The sequence below is a fragment of the Scomber japonicus genome, chromosome 13, assembly GCF_027409825.1.
Source record: "Scomber japonicus isolate fScoJap1 chromosome 13, fScoJap1.pri, whole genome shotgun sequence".
NCBI classification, from domain to species: Eukaryota; Metazoa; Chordata; class Actinopteri; order Scombriformes; family Scombridae; genus Scomber; species Scomber japonicus.
In genome coordinates this window covers 2743407-2762294 of record NC_070590.1, presented here as the reverse complement: position 1 = coordinate 2762294, position 18888 = coordinate 2743407, and the positions used below count along the sequence as shown (strand labels likewise).

The window sequence follows — 18888 nt, the reverse complement described above, 5'->3', positions numbered from 1 at the left end:
GTCCCAGCTGGGCGGGGTCAGGTGTCTGTTGTTTACCTCCACCTCTCTCTGCTCTGCTCGGGTTCAGTCGGTGTTATCGTGTCTTTCTATCAGCAGCAGACAGAAGAGTTCATCACCTCGATGCTCACAGCTGCTCTCTCTTCTTCATGCTCGCTCAACTCCTCATGTTTGCTTTCTAGAAGGTTTTTTGGAGGTTTCTAGTTGGACTCGTTGCTCTCCGGTCGGTCGCCACAACAAAGAGTCAGTATGAGAGACGTCCACCTGAATAATGAGACCTGCATGAACGGTAAGAACACGCTGTCTCTTAACCCTAACCCTACTAAACCACAATCATCTTAGTACTAGTTGGGAAAATGAACCTTTAGCTCATCAAATAGACTCAGACTGTTCATGCAGAGGTGGAAGGATTCAGACTTTAACCCTTAAACACTAAAAAATGACGTGAAATTATTGTTTTTATTTACTTAAATGTTACTAATTAGCTCATTTGGACCTCAGTAACCTTTATATACCAGTGTATTTTGGATTTTATGAGTTGTATAACCCTAACCCAGGATATATTGCCCCTATTAAGGTATAAAAATGTGTATATATAATGTATTAATCTTCTGGTGTATGTTGTATGTTTAAGGGTTAAGTAGTAAATAGGTTAATGTAGTCTAAAAGTATTACAAGTCTATTTAAATGTTAAGTAAAGGTACAGACACTCATCAGGAAAGTGTATTTAAAGTATCCAAAGTGCTCATTATTCAAGCTGTATTTCATATTATAGGCTATTTTTTTATATTTTATCATTATTAAATACATGTAAGAGCATTTTAATGGTGTATTTCATCAATGTGGAGCCATATTTAGATGTGTTGGGTAGATTAGTAGTAGTATTGCATCATGTAATCTGAAAAATAACAAATATAAAATAGTTTAAAATGGGAATAATACTCAAGTCAAGTGTTCAAATACTTGAGTTAAATTCCTCCTCTGCATACATGATGAGGTAACATTTGTGCTTTGAGAGGTTTTTAAAACAAGGAAGAAAGGTTGTGATTTTTAGAGTGATAGTCTAATGCTTACATGCAAATTCCTCTGTGTGGATTTCCATGTAGGACTCAATCAGTCTGTATTACAAACCGCAGACTGAGAAAAAAAAAAAAAGAAAAGTCATGGATGGACACACAGCCTTCAAAACGTTGGCAGCCATTTGTGACGTTAACCATTAGTTTGTGGTCTCTCCTTGTAACGCATCACTTCCTGTTTACTATATGATGCCACTTTATCTGAATGTGTGTAAATATATTCGTTACATAGAGTAGAGCTGGACGATATGGACAAAAATCTAATATCAAAATAGTTTAGACCAGGGGTGTCAAACATGTGGCCCGTGGGCCAGAACCGGCCCGCCGAGGGGTGCAATCCGGCCCACTTTCCTTTGTGTTCTTTTCCTTCCTTCCTTCCTTCTCTCCTTCCTTCGTACCTTCCTTTTTTCCTTTCTTCTTTCCTTCATTCCTTTCATCTGTCCTTCCTCCCTTTCATCCTTCCTCCCTCCATTTCTTCCATCTGTCCTTCCTTCTTTCCTTCCTCCCTACCTTCCTTTTTTCCATTCCTTCCATCTGTCCTTCCTACCTTCCTTTTTTCCTTCCTTCTTTCCTTCCCTCCTGCCATCTGTCCTTCCTACCTTCCTGTTTTCCTTTCTTTGTTCGTTCGTCCATTTCTTCCATCTGTCCTTCTGTCTCTCTTTCCTACCTTTCTTCCCTCTTTCCTTTTGTCTGTCTTTCCTTACTTCCTTCCTTTCTTCCTTCCTTCCCTCCATCTTTTTAATGATCCGGCCCACATGAGATCAAATTGGTCAGTATGTGGCCCTTGAATGAAAATGAGTTTGACACCTCTGGTTTAGACCAAATACCTTCATACTGAGATGACTGTCTGTCTATGAAATCTTTGATAAATAATCATAAAGTGGGTAAAAGGTAAATAACAGAACAGCTACAACAGTCTGGTATGTTTAGAAAATTACATATTTAACTGTAATTCAGCTTTAAAACCAGGAAAAGACGACTCTGATGACATATCGCAATATTACGATAATCCAAAATCTCGATATAATATCAATATATTATAGATCTAAGGTAATGCCAGAAGGTTTGGGTAGCGGACGCTCTTAGGTAATCCAGGATGAATGAGTGTCTATGTAGCTGTAGCCCCCAAAATTCATGTTACACCACATAGCTCTGCTTTACGCCACTTCACATCAATTCACGTCACTTTACGCCACTTCACATCAATTCACATCACTTTACGCCACTTCACACCAATTCACCTCACTTTACGCCACTTCACACCAATTCACATCACTTTACGCCAATTCATGTCATTTTACAGCACTTTACACCAATTCACGTCACTTTACAGCACTTTACGCCAATTCACGCCACTTCACACCAATTCACGTCACTTTACAGCACTTCACACCAATTCACGTCACTTTACAGCACTTCACACCAATTCACGTCACTTTACAGCACTTTACACCAATTCACGTCACTTTACAGCATTCAGACTTGTGTGAATGTGGATCATAGTTATTAAGGTAACCATGACAACGTTAGCAGCTATTTTGTTACCCAGATCTACATTTGGCTGTCAAACACGAACATCCTTTGTGATCCAGTAATTGGACCGGCCAACTGTTGGTAAAATAAAAACCTAAATGAATGAAAAGCTCGATTTAAATCCATTAAGTGCAGATAAATCTCACATGCTGACTCTGCTGCTCTGCCATGAACATTATTCTACCTTTAATCAGTAACACATGGTGCACTTCTTTCCAGGAAACTAATCAGAAATGAATCAGAACTGAATGAGCTAAAATGAACCTGTGGAGTTTAAAGTTTAAAAGTTTTAATGGTATTAAAAGTGTGTACTACAACTGAAGTAGAAGATTTAGATTTTGGACTATTGATGAGATAAACTAAGACATTTAAATAAATTATAATGGACATTTTTCACTATTGTCACATTTTAATAGACAACATGATTAGTTGATCACTTCCAAAATGAATCAGATGAATCAATAATGAAGATAATTATTAGTTTCACTTATAGTAGAAACATTATATATGAGTTCCCCAAACTGCTGCTGGGGTGTGTGTGTGTGTGTGTGTCTGTCTGTCTGTCTGTCTCTGTGTGTGTGTGTGTGTGTGTCTGTCTCTGTGTGTGTGTGTGTGTGTGTGTGTGTGTGTGTCTGTCTCTGTGTGTGTGTGTGTGTGTGTGTGTCTCTGTTTGTGTGCGTCTGTGTCTCTCTGTGTCTGTGTGTGTGTGTCTCTCTGTGTCTGTGTGTGTGTGTCTGTGTGTCTCTCTGTGTCTGTGTGTGTGTGTCTGTGTGTCTCTCTGTGTCTGTGTGTGCGTGTGTGTGTGTGTGTGTGTGGTTCGTGTGTGTGCGTCTGTATGTCTGTCTGTGTGTGTGTTTCTCTCTCTCTCTGTGTGTGTGTGTGCGTGTGTGTGCCTGTCTGTCTCTGTGTGTGTGTGTGTGTGCGTGTGTGTGTGTGCGCTGAGGCTTCATTGTTGACAGTGTAAATATTGAACCTCTCTGCCTGCTGATGCCAGCTCTCCTCTCTCTCCTCGCTCTCCTCATGTTACTCTGAACAGAACAAGTGGTCAAACCAGTATGACACAAATGTGTAAATGTTTCGATGGTTCAGAGAGAACACGAAACACTCTGCAAACACTCAGAGAGTCACTGACCTCACTGGAGGAGGCTGCAGTACATTTCCAGGTTTAAATATTAATATCTAGAGTCTCTACTGGAATATATTTGCATGATTTCCAGTTAAAACCTCAGCTTAAAAAAACAGTAAAATAAAGTAATGAAATGAGGAATATATAAATAAAATATAATAAATAAATTATCTTCCAACACAACAGGAAAATATATCTAGCCCAAAAACCTCACAATGTGTTAAAACCTTCTAAACCTTCCTTCCTCCTTTCCTCCCTCCATCCTCTCTCCTTCCTTCCTTCTCTCTTTTTTTCCTTCCCCCTTTCTTCTTTCCTGTTCTTCTTTCCTTCCTCCCTTCCTTCTTCCCTCCTTTCCTTCCTTCCTTCCTCCCTTCCTTCTTCCCTCTTCCTTCCTTCTTCCCTTCCTCCCTTCCTTCCTTCCTTCCCTCCTCCCTTCCTCCCTTGACTGGATGACCACAGGAGGGTTAAGTTGTGACGCTGTGGTTAAAGATCATGGTTTGGGTTCAAATCATCACTGGAGACAAGTTTTTAAATTCCTTAAAGAGATGAAACCTTTGTTGTCATGGTAACAGTGAACACCACCATTAATTAACATGAGCAAGATTAAGTTGATTAAGAGTTTCTAAATGTTGGTTTCCATTAATTGCCCAGACCTACTGTATTGAGTGTATATATTGTATTTTATAGCTTCAAATTTGACCCTGAATGAAAATATGTAAGGGTTAAAAACAACAAGGCCTTTGTCATGTTTGAGGATTCATATACAGTATATGTGTGTGTGTGTGTGTGTGTGTGTGTGTGTGTGTGTGTGTGTGTGTGTGTGTGTGTGTGTGTGTGTGTGTGTGTGTGTGTCTGCAGGGTCGGAGGTCAGGTTGTGGTGCGGCTCTCAGGCTGCTGTGTGTGTCGTCTCTGGAGATCAAACACTCGTACACACATCCTTCACACACCTGAACAATGGCACTCAGGTGACAGGTAAACCTAACACACACATACACACACACACACACACACACACACACACACACACACACACACACACACACACACACATACACTCTCGTACATACCTGTACAAGGCGGCAGGTGTGTTTGTTTAAGGGTTAAACTCTTTGTGTATGTAGTGTGTAAACATCCTTGTTTAATGATTTAATGTTTTCTTTAAATCTCTCTGTGTTTTATTAGGATTAACTCTGAAGGACTTTAATGCAACAACAAAAACCTTTTCATATTTCAAGATAAATATGATATGATAATGATAATACGGTTGCAAGTCATCACTGTTATTATTGTGACTGGATGAATCTGACTGTGTTTTCTCAGTCTGTCAGATTTGAAATCACTTGATCTGGATCCAGTTTCCTGTAATCAGAGAATAACCTTTTATTATTGGGATGTTTTTGTTTTTGACACGGTGGAAAATAAAATCCTTTGTTAACACGAAGCGACTTCCTCAATAAACATACAATGCAGCGAGGAAGAAGAAGAGTAGATTGAATTTCAAATGAGGTTAAAGTTACTGAAGCTGTTAGTTCCTCAGAGTCAGAGGACAGACATGATTCGTCTATAAATGATAGAAGTTTACATTTTAACAACATAATTTAACTTTTGTGTGAAATTGTCTTAAAATATGACTGGAGGAGATCTGAAAGTGATTCTCTGTTCTCTGCTTGTCACTTTTGAGGAGTTTTTTTGTCTTTTTTGGCAGTAAACTGAATATTTTGGGTTTTTTTTGGAGTGTCACTTACACACAGTTACTAAAGCTAACATCCTCAAATGTCTTGTTAGTAAGATAATCAGTTTACTGTCACATAAAAATGTAATATCGGGAAGTATCGGTATCAGGTTTTTATCACCAATGTTTGTTCTGTAGGCGTTAGTATATCCAAGCCTACATGAACGCAGCATGGGACGTTTACCAGCGCGCGCTTGGTGACATATAACAACAACACGCTAGACTCGCGGGTCGCTAACCGTTACTAACCGTGGCTAACCGCTGCTAACCGTTACTAACTGTGGCTAACCGCTGCTAACCGTTACTAACTGTGGCTAACCGCTGCTAACCGTGGCTAACCGCTGCTAACCGTTACTAACTGTGGCTAACCGCTGCTAACCGTTACTAACTGTGGCTAACCGCTGCTAACCGTTACTAACTGTGGCTAACCGCTACTAACCGTGGCTAACCGCTGCTAACCGTTACTAACTGTGGCTAACCGCTGCTAACCGTGGCTAACCGCTGCTAACCGTTACTAACTGTGGCTAACCGCTGCTAACCGTGGCTAACCGCTGCTAACCGTTACTAACTGTGGCTAACCGCTGCTAACCGTGGCTAACCGCTGCTAACCGTTACTAACTGTGGCTAACCGCTGCTAACCGCTGCTAACCGTGGCTAACCGCTGCTACCCGTTGCTAAGAAGTTCATAGCGTCCCCCGCCATGTACACGAACAGAAACGAGCTTTACTTCCTCGTTGTCATTTTCTCTGCTATGTTTTCGGCGAGTCTCCTCTGTGACGTCACTGCCAGAGTCCGGTGGGTCCCAGAGCCACAGAGAGGGTTAGGGTCTCTATGGCTCCTGTGGGTCCCAAAGCCATAGAGAGGGTTAGGGTCTCTATGGCTCCGGTGGGTCCCAAAGCCATAGAGGGGGTTAGGGTCTCTATGGGTCCGGTGGGTCCTATCTGGGTCATACTCTGCTGGAGACAAAACAGCTGAGAGGAGCGAGTGAGAGGACTTCCTGTAAAGGTCCCGCCTCCAGAAACGGGATAGTAAATGATGCAGAGCAGAATAATAAATATGGCAGTGACATGTTGGCACTTTCTTCCATAACTTAAATTTATGTTTGCATCAAGTGGAGCTTCACAATAAAATGAGGCATAATGTGTTAATTCAACAATAGGAGAAATGTTATGTTGTTATCTAACAGCCTGAATATATTGGTATCGGAGATTAAGAGTTGGGGAATATCAGAATATTGGATATCGGCAGACAAGTCACTATGGAGCCTCCCTAAATGAAAGTAATATACAGACTGGTCCTGGTTGAAGAGCTTCTGCTGAGTCAATAAATAGTAATAACATGTTGAAAAGGTAAATGTTACATCACTCATTACTGTATCCGCATTCAGACTTTTGACCTATAAAACGTTTCATAACTGCACCACAAACACGTCTTATTGACACAGTCTGATTGGTTCGTTATCTCAGTATCATGAAAACTTTTACTTTAAATTCTTGAGGTTTTGTTTTTTCTTGATCTGATAAAAAAGTTATTGAACACACAGACTGCAGCTACACACCCTCATAAACACACACACACACACACACTCGCTGACTTCTATGTGCTTCTCTACAGGTCTTCACACACTCGGCTCATACCACCAATGGCTCGGTCTGACTCTGGCGCTGCTCTCCGCCTTCCTGATTGGCGGCAGCGTCATTCTCAAGAAGAAAGCTCTCCTCCGATTGGCCGTCAGTGGGAACACCAGAGCAGGTCAGCACACCCGCAGAAAAAACCTTTTATTTATTTATTATTTTTGGAGGGGTGTGGATTGGGAGTCTGTCTGTATTTCTTATTTAATGGAGTAACCACGAGGAGACACTTCATGAAAACACCAAATTTGGTCCATAAAATGTCATAAAAAGCTGAAAAGACTAAACGGATGGAAAGATATTCACTTTACTGCCATAGAAGACTAAAAAAACAGAAAATATTCATATTTGAGAAGCTGCAACCAGAGAATTTTATTGATTTATTAAAGAAGTTAGTGATTAATTGTCTAATTTTCTGACACTTTATAGACAAAAGTTAAAAGTTAAGTCCATTAACCTGAGACAATCATTTAATGTCTTATAATCTTAATATATTAAAGTGTTTTCTCATCATCAGAGCTGAATTATCTCTTTAACAGAAGATAAATAAGACATTTCCTGTCTCTTAATGTGTGTATAATGTGACTGTGTGTGTGTGTGTGCAGGTGAAGGAGGTCATGGCTACCTGAAGGACTGGCTGTGGTGGGGAGGCTTGTTAACCAGTAAGACTTATTTTCTTTAATCTGCATCTCTGTGTGAGTAATAATCTGACACATACAGTCCAATGTGAGTCGAGTCAAGCTAGAACTGTATAGTGGAAAAGCTCCATTTGGTTCCTCTCAGTTTAACTTTAGCTCCTCTGTTACCCCTTTCACACCAAAGCAGTTCCAGTGCTGGTTTGGGGCCAGTGTTTAATTTGGAACCGGTTTTATTCACACAGACAAAGAACCGGCTCCACAGTTGCACCAGTTCTTTGTTGGACTAGAAGAAGGAACCACTTACATTAGGGGGGGAGGGTTATTGAGACCAACCACAACAAACAAGACCGCATAGTGGTGAATAGATAAGGAGTGAATTATCCCTTCAACATTTGACTGATGGTGAAAATCATGCGTTGTGTGTTAGCTAAGCTCTGCTGGCTAACGTTAGCTTACAACAATGGCTAATGGCAACAACAATGGCAGTCGGTTCAACTGGTTCAGAGTTGAACCGACTGCGAAGACTAAAAGGAGCTAACGTTAGCTCCTCGTAGTTTAACTTTAGCTCCTCTCGGTTTAACGTTAGCTCCTCTCGGTTTAACGTTAGCTCCTCTCAGTTTAACGTTAGCTCCTTGTAGTTTAACGTTAGCTCCTCTCAGTTTAATGTTAACTCCTTATAGTTTAATGTTAGCTCCTCTTAGTTTAACGTTAGCTCCTGTCTGTTTAACGTTAGCTCCTCTCTGTTTAACGTTAGCTCCTCTCTGTTTAACGTTAGCTTCTCTTAGTTTAACGATAGCTCCTCTTAGTTTAACGTTAGCTTCTCTTAGTTTAATGATAGCTCCTCTTAGTTTAACGTTAGCTCCTCTCAGTTTAACTTTAGCTCCTCTCTGTTTAACTTTAGCTCCTTTTAGGTTAACTTTAGCTCCTCTTAGCCTTCACAATGGATCATTATTAGCTGTTAAATCGTGAGCAGCTGCCAGTTTCAGAGAGTCATTCAAGTCCTTAGAGGTTTCTTTATACATCTCCAAGTTTGGAGTGAACTTGGACGGCGACTAAAGAAGTGTGAGGTGTGAATATTTAATATTTGATGAGCTTGGCTATCAGTGTCTTTGTGCTTCACCTGGTTAAACACTGTATCTGTGTCACTTAGAGTACTTGGATTACTTTGTGATGTAACTATTAACCTGAATTAGTTGAGTCTGCAATTTAAGTTCTCAGTTGTTTAGTTACATTTTCTAAAAGGTATTCTGTCATTATTATTTAACCAACTATTCTCATAGCCAGAAAATCCTCCACAAATTCACTGTACGGCAGCTCAGAAGGGACAATATTCAGCTTGTGGGAAATATTCACATTATTTAGAATGAGTGGGAGGAAATAAGAGCAGGAACATTACAGTAACATGTAAGTAGTGTGTGTTGGTCTGTTGCACTTTATTTAGCCAACAAATAAACACAGAGACTCAGACAATGACTGAATTGAAAACCAAAACCTATATAGACAAGAGGTGATTACAACCAAAACACAGGAAGTAAGACTAACTACACACACAAGGAGAAAATATATTTCAAAGTAAGACATGAGCTAAAACACAAGAGAAACAACAGACAGGATGTAGATGTGTTTAAAAGCCTGGATGTAGTTTATAACTTGTATGTTTGAGAAGCTAAACTTTAGTCCAATAAAGACTGTAAATGGGACATTCCTGCTGTTAGTGTAAAGATTTACAGATGATGGACCAGACTTGGCTGTGTGATGATGCTACAGTCATTATATTTAAGGAGGTCTGGACTAAAACTACATGAGGAATCACTGATGTGAAATGGTGGTGTGAAATGATGTTGCTCCTGGCTCCCATCCAAACACGGCAGATACAATGTGTTTCTGCAGCTCGACAGGATTGAGATGTTTTCATTAGCCTTTGTTGTTAGCTAACGTTAGCCTTTGTTGTTAGCTAACGTTAGCCAGCAGAGCACAGTTAACTCACAACGCATTCATTTCACCATCAGTCAAATGTTCAAGGGATAATTCACTCCTTATCTATTCACCACTATGCAGTCTTGTTTATTGTGGTTGGTCTCAATAACCCCCCTGCCCCCTAACGTTACGTAACGCGGCGGTGATTAGCATAAACCCGCTTGCTGCTGTAGATATAAATACATTCAGCACACACTACTACTACTACTACAGTCTACAGTTAGCCGAGTTAGCCGCCGAGGTAGCAGCTTAGTTAGCCGCCGAGCTACCAGATGAGCTAGCAGCAGAAAGCTCTCAGACGTAGCGTCCATGTTTTTGGTAGAGGTGGTGACTTTGATTGACAGGTGACACTTGGTAGGGGGCGGGGCTTCAGTGTTTGGGAGCAAAGAAAGAGGCTGATTTTTACACAACTTTGAAGCCTAATTTCATATATTTGGCGATTTTTTTTTAATCATTCAAATTTGGCAGGGTGGTTAACAACACACTTTTCTGTGGTATGTCAAACTCAGAACACATATTTATTCTGACTTTACACGGACTTTAATCTCTCTCTCTCTCTCTGCAGTGGGAGCAGGTGAGGTCTGTAACTTTGCTGCCTACATGTTTGCTCCGGCGACGCTGGTGACTCCGCTGGGCGCCCTGAGTGTCCTCATCAGGTAGCCGTAGATCTAAAAAACTTCAACTTTTAACTTTAACTTGTCCTTCGAAGCGGCATGAAAGTAAGTTTTTTGTGTGTGTGTGTGTGTGTGTGTGTTGCAGTGCAGTTCTGTCCTCCTACCTGTTGGGGGAGGTGTTGAACGTTGTGGGGAAGCTGGGTTGTCTGCTGTGCGTGCTGGGAAGCATCCTGCTGGTTATCCACGCGCCGCAGGAACAGGAAGTGACATCACTGCAGGATATGGCCAACAAGCTGCTGGAGCCTGGTGAGATAAACCTGGAAATACAGAAAAAAAAGTTTAAAATATGGCAAAAAAAAGTTATTTAGAGCCGGAAGCATCAGATTTGTGTGGAGCGATACATTAAACTAACACACATATCATATTTCCATCATGTTTTCTTTCGTTTCAGCTCTATAAAATGTTCTTATGTTCTCCTGGAGCATAAAACAGTAATTGTGATTCTCTTTGACAGCTTTATTGTGATTAATCAAACATTTATTAATGACTGATGGAGCATTTATGAATGTAAACTGGTGTTGAGATTAATTATGAGTCAGAATATAAATATTATGTAAAGGGTTCTTCTTCTTCAGTGGTATAATGGCACCAGCTGGGGAATTAGCGCCACCTGCTGTTTATCTGCTTTATATTCATACAACAGGAAAGAAACAATATTCAAGTCCTTTGGAAGTAAAATATGACTTTTTAATGTGTTTTTAACCCTCCTGTTGTACTCGGGTCAAGGAAGGAAGGACGGAAGGATGGAAGGACGGAGGAAAGAAAGAAGGAGGGAGAAAGGAAAAGAGGAAGGAAGGAAGTGAGGAAGGTAGGGGGGAGGAAAGAAAGAGAGAAGGAAGGGAGGAAGAAAAGACATAAGGAAGGAAGAAAAGGGGATGGACGAAGGAAGGGAGGAAAGAGGAGTGAGTGAGGAAACAAAGGAAGGAAGGAGGGACAGAAGGACGGAAGAAGGGGGATGGAGGAAGGGAGGAAAGGAGTGAGTGAGTAAAGGAAGAGGGAGGGAGAGAGGGAGGAAGAAAAGACAGAAGGAAGGAAGAAAAGGGGATGGACGAAGGAAGGGTGGAAAGAGAGGAACGAAAGAAAGGTGAATGAGGGAGGGAGGAAGGAAGGACAGGAGGGAGGGAGGAAGGACAGAAGGAAGGAAGGAAGGGAGGAAAGAGAGAGGAAGGGAAGAGATGAGTGAGTGAGGAAAGGAGGGAGGGAGGAAGGACGAGAGGGAGGAAGGGAGGAAGGACAGAAGGAAGGAAAGGATGAAGGAAGGAAGGAAGATAGGAAGGAAAGAAAGAGGAGTGAGTGAGTAAAGGAGGAGGGGGAGAAGGAAAGGACAGAAGGAAGGAAGAAAAGGAGGAAGGAAGAGAGGAGTGAGTGAGTAAAGGAGGAGGGAGGGAAGGGAAGAAGGAAGGAAGAAAGGTGATGGAGGGAGGAAGGAGGGAAAGAGAAGGAGGAAGGAAAGAAGGAAGGAAGGAAAGAGAGAAGGAAGGAAGGAAAGAAGGAACAGTCAAAACAGACAGGGTTAAATTGACCCAGGAGGACGACAGGAACATTTTTTTTCATTGTAGTTTTAATATGAAGGAACAAAAAGACTTTGATACTACAAACACAGTAACATTGAAACATGGAAGACTTGATTTAACTCATTCAGACGCTGAAGCTTCATATTACTGTGGCTTTAGTCGTCCATCTCTTCCACAGTAAACACTACGAGGGCTCTAATGGTCAGTATGAGCAGGAGGAATCATTCTCCTCACTGTTGGTTTAACACACTTTAACATTTACGAGCGTCCCCTTTTAAAGATAAACTGAACCAACAAAGCAGAATCTCTACTGAACAGTAACAAAGAACCACGACTGAAATGTGACTCCGGCTCTTTGTCTACAACACGATGATCACACACACACACACACACACACACACACACACACACACACACACACACACAGAGTCACAGAGACACTTGATCCGTCCTCACTAAGCTCACAGTCAGGTTTATATTCACAGTTAAACCTCCTGTTGTCCTCAGGTCAAGGAAGATGGACAGGAGGAAGGAAGGAATGGAGGAAGGAAAGGAGGACTGAAGGAAGGAAGGAAGGAAAGGAGGAATAGAGGAAGGAAGGAAGTGGGAAAGAAGGAAGGGACGAAGGAGGGACAGGAGGAAGGAAGGAAGGAAGGAAAGAAAGGAGTGAGGAAGGAAGTAGGGAGAAAAGGAATGTAGGAAGGAAGGAAGGAAAGGAGGGAGGAAAAGAGAAAGGAAGTAAGGAGAGAAGGATGGGAGGAAAGAAGGAAGGGAGGAAGGAAAGGTGGAAGGAGGGACAGGAGGAAGGAAAGAAAGGAGTAAGGTGGGAGGGAGGAAAAGAGGAAGGAAGTAAGGAGAGAAGAAATGGAGGGAGGAAGGAAAGGTGGAAGGACGGACAGGAGGAAGGAAGGAGAAGGAGGGAGGGAGGAAAGGAGGAAAGAAGGAAAGGTGGAAGGAATGAGGAAGGAAAGGAGTAAGGAGGGAGGAAGGAATGAGGAAGGAAAGGAGTAAGGAGGGAGGGAGGAAAGAAGGAAGGAAAGGTGGAAGGACGGACAGAAGGAAGGAGGGAGGGAGGAAGGAAGGAAGGAGGGATGGAGGGAGGAGGGAGCAAAAAAAAGGAGGGGAAGAATGTAGGAAAAATTGAAGGAAGAGTTTCCTGGTGTAACGGTGTGTGTTGTGTTACTTCCTGTCAGGTTTCCTGGTGTACATGTCGGCCGTGTTGGTGCTGTGTGTTGTTCTCGTTGTGTATTTCTCTCCTCGGGTCGGAAGCTCAAACATCCTCGTCTACATCAGCATCTGTTCTCTGCTCGGAGCGTTCACCGTCTCCTCTGTGAAAGGCCTCGCCATCGCCATCCAGACCGGTCAGAGACACACACACACACACACACACACACACATCCAGACATCCAGACCGGTCAGACACACACACACACACACACACACACACACACACACACACACACATCCAGACATCCAGACCGGTCAGACACACACACACACACACACACACACAGACAGCCAGACCGGTCAGACACACACACACACACACACACACACAGAGCCATCGCTATTCAGACGGGTCAAATAGACACACACACGGTCAGACACGGTCAGACACACATAATACACACACACACACACACAGCCATCGCCATCCAGACCGGTCAGAGAGATGCACACACACACACACACACACACACACACACACACAGCCATCGCCATCCAGACCGGTCACACACACACACACACACACACACACACACACACACACACACACAGCCCGCTAACCCTAACCCTTAACTAAAGAGAGACGGTTTGTTTCTGTGCTTTTACTTTGAAATCAAGACGTAAATATGGAAAATTCCCAAACAGTAGATCAGGAGTAATATGAGAGGCGTCATGTGACCATCAGGGAAAACCACAGCCCTCAGTCAGTGGTGTTAAACCTGCAGCCATTCATTCAGGCTCCTGTTTTAATGTACTATTAATTAAAAACACCAACAATACAAGGAAGTAGCCTCGGTGTTGTTTAGAGATTAAAATATAGACACAGATAATTACACATAATATAAAGAGATTCATGAAGAGGAAAGAGCTTTACACAGTTTAAATGTTATCATTCATTTTCTTTTCTTTTCTCTTCTTTTAGTGTATTATGATATTTCTGTGCTCGCCAGTCCCCTCACCTGGATCCTGCTGTTCACACTCATCGTTTCCATAGTAACACAGGTAAACTGCTTTAATGTCCTTTATTATCCTGAAGTCAGATTTTACTCAGGAGGGTTTTATCCTCATGTTTTAATATTTAACATGTTACTGAATACATATAATGATGTTTTTAATTCTTTGAAATCAATATATTTTGTTTATATTTAGTAAGTAAATCATGATGTGGGTTTAAATGGAGTCACAGTAACAATTAAACTCACTTTATTCATCAATTATCTTTATTTTATATTCTAACATCTACATGAACTAATGAATACATTTATAATGAGAGATAAATGTTGATTTATAAGAAATGATCTCCTTATTAATCATGTCAGTATCCATGACAACACAGCTGGAACACTTACCCTAACAGCTGATCTTAGATCTTAGGAAGGAAGGATGGAAGGAAGGAAATAAAGTAGGAGGGACGGAAGGAAGGACAGATGGAAGGAAGGTAGGAAGAAAGGAAAGAAGATAGGATGGAAGGAAGGACAGATGGAAGGAAAGGAGGTAGGAGGGATGGAAGGAAGGTAGGAAGGAAGGAAAGATGAAGGAAGAAAGGAAAGATGAAGGATGGAAAGAAAGAAAGTAGGAGGGACGGAAGGAAGGACTGATGGAAGGAAGGAAGGAAAGGAAGGACAGATGGCGGGAAGGAAGGAACAATCGATAGAAGGAAGGAAGGAAGGAAGGAAAGAAAGAAGGAAGGAAGGTAAGATGAAGGAAGGAAGGATGGAAGAAAAGAAAGAAGGAAGGAAGGACAGATGGAAGGAAAGAAGGTAGGAAGGAAGGAATGAAGAAAGGAAAGATGGAAGGAAGGAAAGAGGGTAGGAAGAAAGGAAGGAAGGAAGGAAAGAAGGTAAGAAGGAAGGAAGGAAGGAATGTAAGAAGGAAGGAATGAAGGTAAGAAGGAAGGAATGAATGAGGGAACGATCAAACAAAGAAAAGAAAGAAGGGAGAAAGGACAGATGGCAGGAAGGAAGGGAGGAAGGAAGGACAGATGGAAAGAAGGAAGGAAGGAAGTAAGGAATGAATAAAGGTAAGATAAGATAACCCTCCTCGGTGTGTGCAGGTGAACTACCTGAATAAATCTCTGGACTCGTTCAACACTCTGCTGGTGTATCCCATCTACTACGTCCTCTTCACCTCCGTGGTCCTCTCCACCTCCATCATCCTCTTCCAGGAGTGGAGGAGCATGGCCGCCGTCGACATCGTCACCACCGTCGGCTCCTTCCTGGTCATCGTGGTGGGCGTGGCCATGCTGCACCTGTTCAAAGAGCTGCAGGTGGATGATCACAGCTGTCTGACCCTCACCAGGTTTTAATGAGATGGATCGGTTGGCTCCTTCCTTCTTCCTTCCCTCCCTCCCTCCTTCCTTCTTTCCTTCCCTCCTTCCTGCTTTCCTTTCCCTCCTACCTTCCTTCCTTCCTTCATTCCCTCCTTCCTTCCCTCCTTTCCCTCCTACCTTCCTTACTACAGCTGTTTGACCCTAACAAGGTTTTAATGAGATGGATCGGTTGGCTCCTTCCTTCTTCCCTCCCTCCTTCCTTCTTTCCTTTCCCTCCTACCTTCCTTCCTTCCTTCATTCCCTACCTTCCTTCCCTCCTTCCCTCCTTTCTACAGCTGTTTGACCCTCACCAGGTTTTAATGAGATGGATCGGTTGGCTCCTTCCTTCTTCCCTCCCTCCTTCCTTCTTTCCTTTCCCTCCTACCTTCCTTCCTTCATTCCCTCCTTCCTTCCTTCCTTACTACAGCTGTTTGACCCTCACCAGGTTTTAATGAGACAGTTGAAACATGATGATTAATGCATCGGTTGGCTCCTTCCTTCCTTCCTTCCTTCCTTCAGCTGTTTGACCCTAACTAGGTTTTAATGATGATTAAAACTTGATGATTAATGGATCGTTGGCTCTTTCCTTCTTCCTACCTTCCTCCTTCTTTCCTTCCCTCCTTCCTCCCTCCCTCTCTCCTTTTCTCTTTCCTCCCCCTACCTCCCTCCCTCCCTTTTCTCTTTTTCTCCCCCTACCTTCTTTCCTTCCTCCTTCTTCTTTCCTTTCCTCCTCCCTTCCTTCCCTCCTTCCTCCCTCTCTCCTTTATCTCTTTCCTTCCTTCCTCCCCCCCCACCTTCCTCCATCCCTTCTTTCCTTCCTTCCTCTTTTCCTTTCTCCCTCCTTCCTTCCCTCCTTCCTTCCTTACTACAGCTGTTTGACCCTAACAAGGTTTTAATGAGATGGTTGAAACGTGATCAATGAATCGATTGGCTCCTTCCTTCTTCCCTCCTGCTTCCTACAGCTGTTTGACCCTAACGAGGATTTAATGAGATGATTAAAACATGATTGTTAATGGATCGGTTGGCTCCTTCTCTCTTTTCCTTTCCCTACCTTCCTCTCTTCCTTCTTCCCTCCCTTCTCTCCTTTCTCTCCTTTCCCTCCCTTCCTTCCTTCCCTCCTGCTTCCTACAGCTGTTTGACCCTGACCAGGTTTTAATGAGATGGTTGAATCTGTTGGTTCAGAGGATGAAACCTAACGAGCTCAGTGATGCTCTGTCTCCTCACTCCTTTCTTTCCTTCCTTCCTTCCTTCCTCTTTTCCTTTCTCTCCCTCCCTCCCTTCCTTCCGCTACCTTCCTCCCTCCCTCTCTCCTTTCCTCCCCCTACCTTCCTCCCTTCCTTCCTCCCTCTCTTCCTCCCTCTACCTTCCTCCCTTCCTTCCTCCTTCTCCCCCCACCTTCCTCTTTTCCTTCCTTCCTCCCCTTTTCTTTCTCCCCTCCCTACCTTCCTCCATCCCTTCTTTCCTTCCTTCCCCTCCTACCTTCCTTCCTTCGATGATTATTGAATCTGTTGGTTCAGAGGATGAAGCCTACCGAGCTCAGTGATGCCCTGTCTGTCCTTTAGCACCACCTGCAGGCCAAACTGTGAACTGCAGCCTCGACTGTGCTTTGATAGTATTGATTAACTCTTTAAATGTATTGATCATTGTAAAAACACTAAATAAAGGATTTAAAGTCACTATAATGCAGATATAATAATAATCTATAATAATAATTATACATTTCATTTGTATGGCACGTTAACCCTCCTGTTGTCCTCCAGGGTCAAATTGACCCCGTCTCTTGACTTTTTTCCTTCTTTCCTTCTTTCCTTCTTTCCTTCCTTCCTTCCTTCCTTCCCTCCCTCCCTCCCTCCCTCCTTCTTTTCCTCCTTACTCCTTTCCTTCCTTCCTCCCTCCTTCTTTTCCTCCTTACTCCTTTCCTTCCTTCTCTCCCTCCCTCTTTTCCTCCTTACCTTCACTCCTTCCTTCCCTTCCTTCCTCCTCTCCTTCCTTCCTTCCTTCCTTTCCATCCTTCCTCTTTTCCTCCTTTCGTTCCTCCCTTCCCTCTTTCCTTCCTTCCTTCCTTCTCTCCTTACTTCCTCCTTTCTTTTCCTTTCCTTCCTTCCTTCCATCCTCCCTCCCTCCTTACCTCCCGTCCTTATTCCCTCTTTTCCTCCTTAATTCCTCCATCCCTCCTTTCCTTCCTCTGAGGACAGCAGGAGGGTTAAAGGTGATTTTTTATATATCAGAGAATAAAAGATGATTTCCTGTTTTGCAGATGACGATGTCACAGCTGACCAATCAGCTGTCTCAGCCTGTGGAGAGGGAGGAGCCTGTGGACGAGGTCTCATCCAATGAACGGCCCCGAGGTGACGAGGGGGGGCGGAGGAATAAAAAGGAGGATAAATATGGACTGATGGACAACATGGTGATCGAGAGTCTTCCTCCGATGAGAGAGGAAGGGCCGAGAGTCTTCATCATCAGCTGAAACAGGAAGTAGACGCAGGTTGGTGCTTCCTGTTTCCTGTTTCCTGTTCGGACAGCTCGGCTCTCAGACTGTAAAGCTTCTGCACTTTTATTTGTTAAAGATCAGAGTCTGAGGTTTGACTCTGATTCTGGTTTATTTGAATTTATTATTATTTTGATGCTTTATTGAACAATAGTTTTACAGACTAGAAAGTTAACGATGGTATTAACGTGGTGTGAGGACAGAAATCAAACAGGAAATAAAACTAATAAATAAGAAAAAACATTCAAAAATACACTGTAAACATAAATAATACAATAAATACAATAAAAACATATAAATCAGTCTTCTATTTAAATGAAAGGTTAGAGTCTATTTGTATAATTTCATTTAATTTCATTTCACAGTTAAAATCAATCAGCTTTCACACAAAGCTCCTTTAGTTGAATGTACAGATATTTACACTCAGGCTGCAACTAACTATTTTCATGACTTAAAAATAAGTTTTGAAAATTGTGAAAAATGTGAATCAATGTTTATGATCCACAACTCCAAAGATATTCAGTTTACTGCCATAGAAACCTCTAAAAAAAATAATAATAAAAAAAAAATCAGAAGATATACGGGTCAGTAAGAAATAAAGGGTTGGCAGGATGAGTCAACAATATATTAAACATTTAGTATTTGTGTTGGTTTTATATCATTTAAATGACATTTGCACCATTTTTTTTAAACCAAAAGTAAGACTGAATGCTCCTGAAAATGTCAAATGGTGTAAGAATGATACATATTGAAGGAAGGAAGGAAGGAAGGGAGGGAGGGAAGGATGGAAGGAAGGAAAGAAGGGAGGGAAGGAAGAAAAGGAGGGAGGAAGCAAGGACGGAAGAAAGGAAAGGACAGAGGAAGGAGGGAAGGAAAGAAGGAGGCAGGGAGGAAGGAAGGAGGGAAAGAAGGAGGAAATGAGGGAAGAAGGAAGGAAGGAGGAAATGAGGAAGGAAGGAATAAAAGA

At 42.4% G+C, this 18888-nt stretch overlaps 1 protein-coding gene across 1 annotated transcript; it reads left to right on the top strand.

Annotated features, from left to right (window-relative positions):
• Nucleotides 1–227: 227 nt before the first annotated feature.
• On the top strand, nt 228–18184 carry nipal4 (NIPA like domain containing 4). Its single transcript, XM_053331208.1, has 10 exons — nt 228–286; nt 4591–4704; nt 7079–7216; nt 7701–7757; nt 10276–10366; nt 10470–10630; nt 13092–13259; nt 14048–14127; nt 15179–15391; nt 17691–18184. Exons 1-10 carry the CDS (start codon nt 247–249, stop codon nt 17898–17900), a joined length of 1272 nt encoding a protein of 423 aa, XP_053187183.1. The 5' UTR covers nt 228–246; the 3' UTR covers nt 17901–18184.
• The last annotated feature ends 704 nt before the right edge of the window (nt 18185–18888 follow it).

Bases quoted from the DNA above. Each gene is read 5' to 3' on its own strand.
- nipal4 (XM_053331208.1), top strand. From the start codon at position 247: ATGAGAGACGTCCACCTGAATAATGAGACCTGCATGAACG. The intron at 4,705-7,078 runs GTAAACCTAACA...GCTTCTCTACAG, and splicing joins CAATGGCACTCAGGTGACAG to GTCTTCACACACTCGGCTCA. The intron at 7,758-10,275 runs GTAAGACTTATT...CTCTCTCTGCAG, and splicing joins GTGGGGAGGCTTGTTAACCA to TGGGAGCAGGTGAGGTCTGT.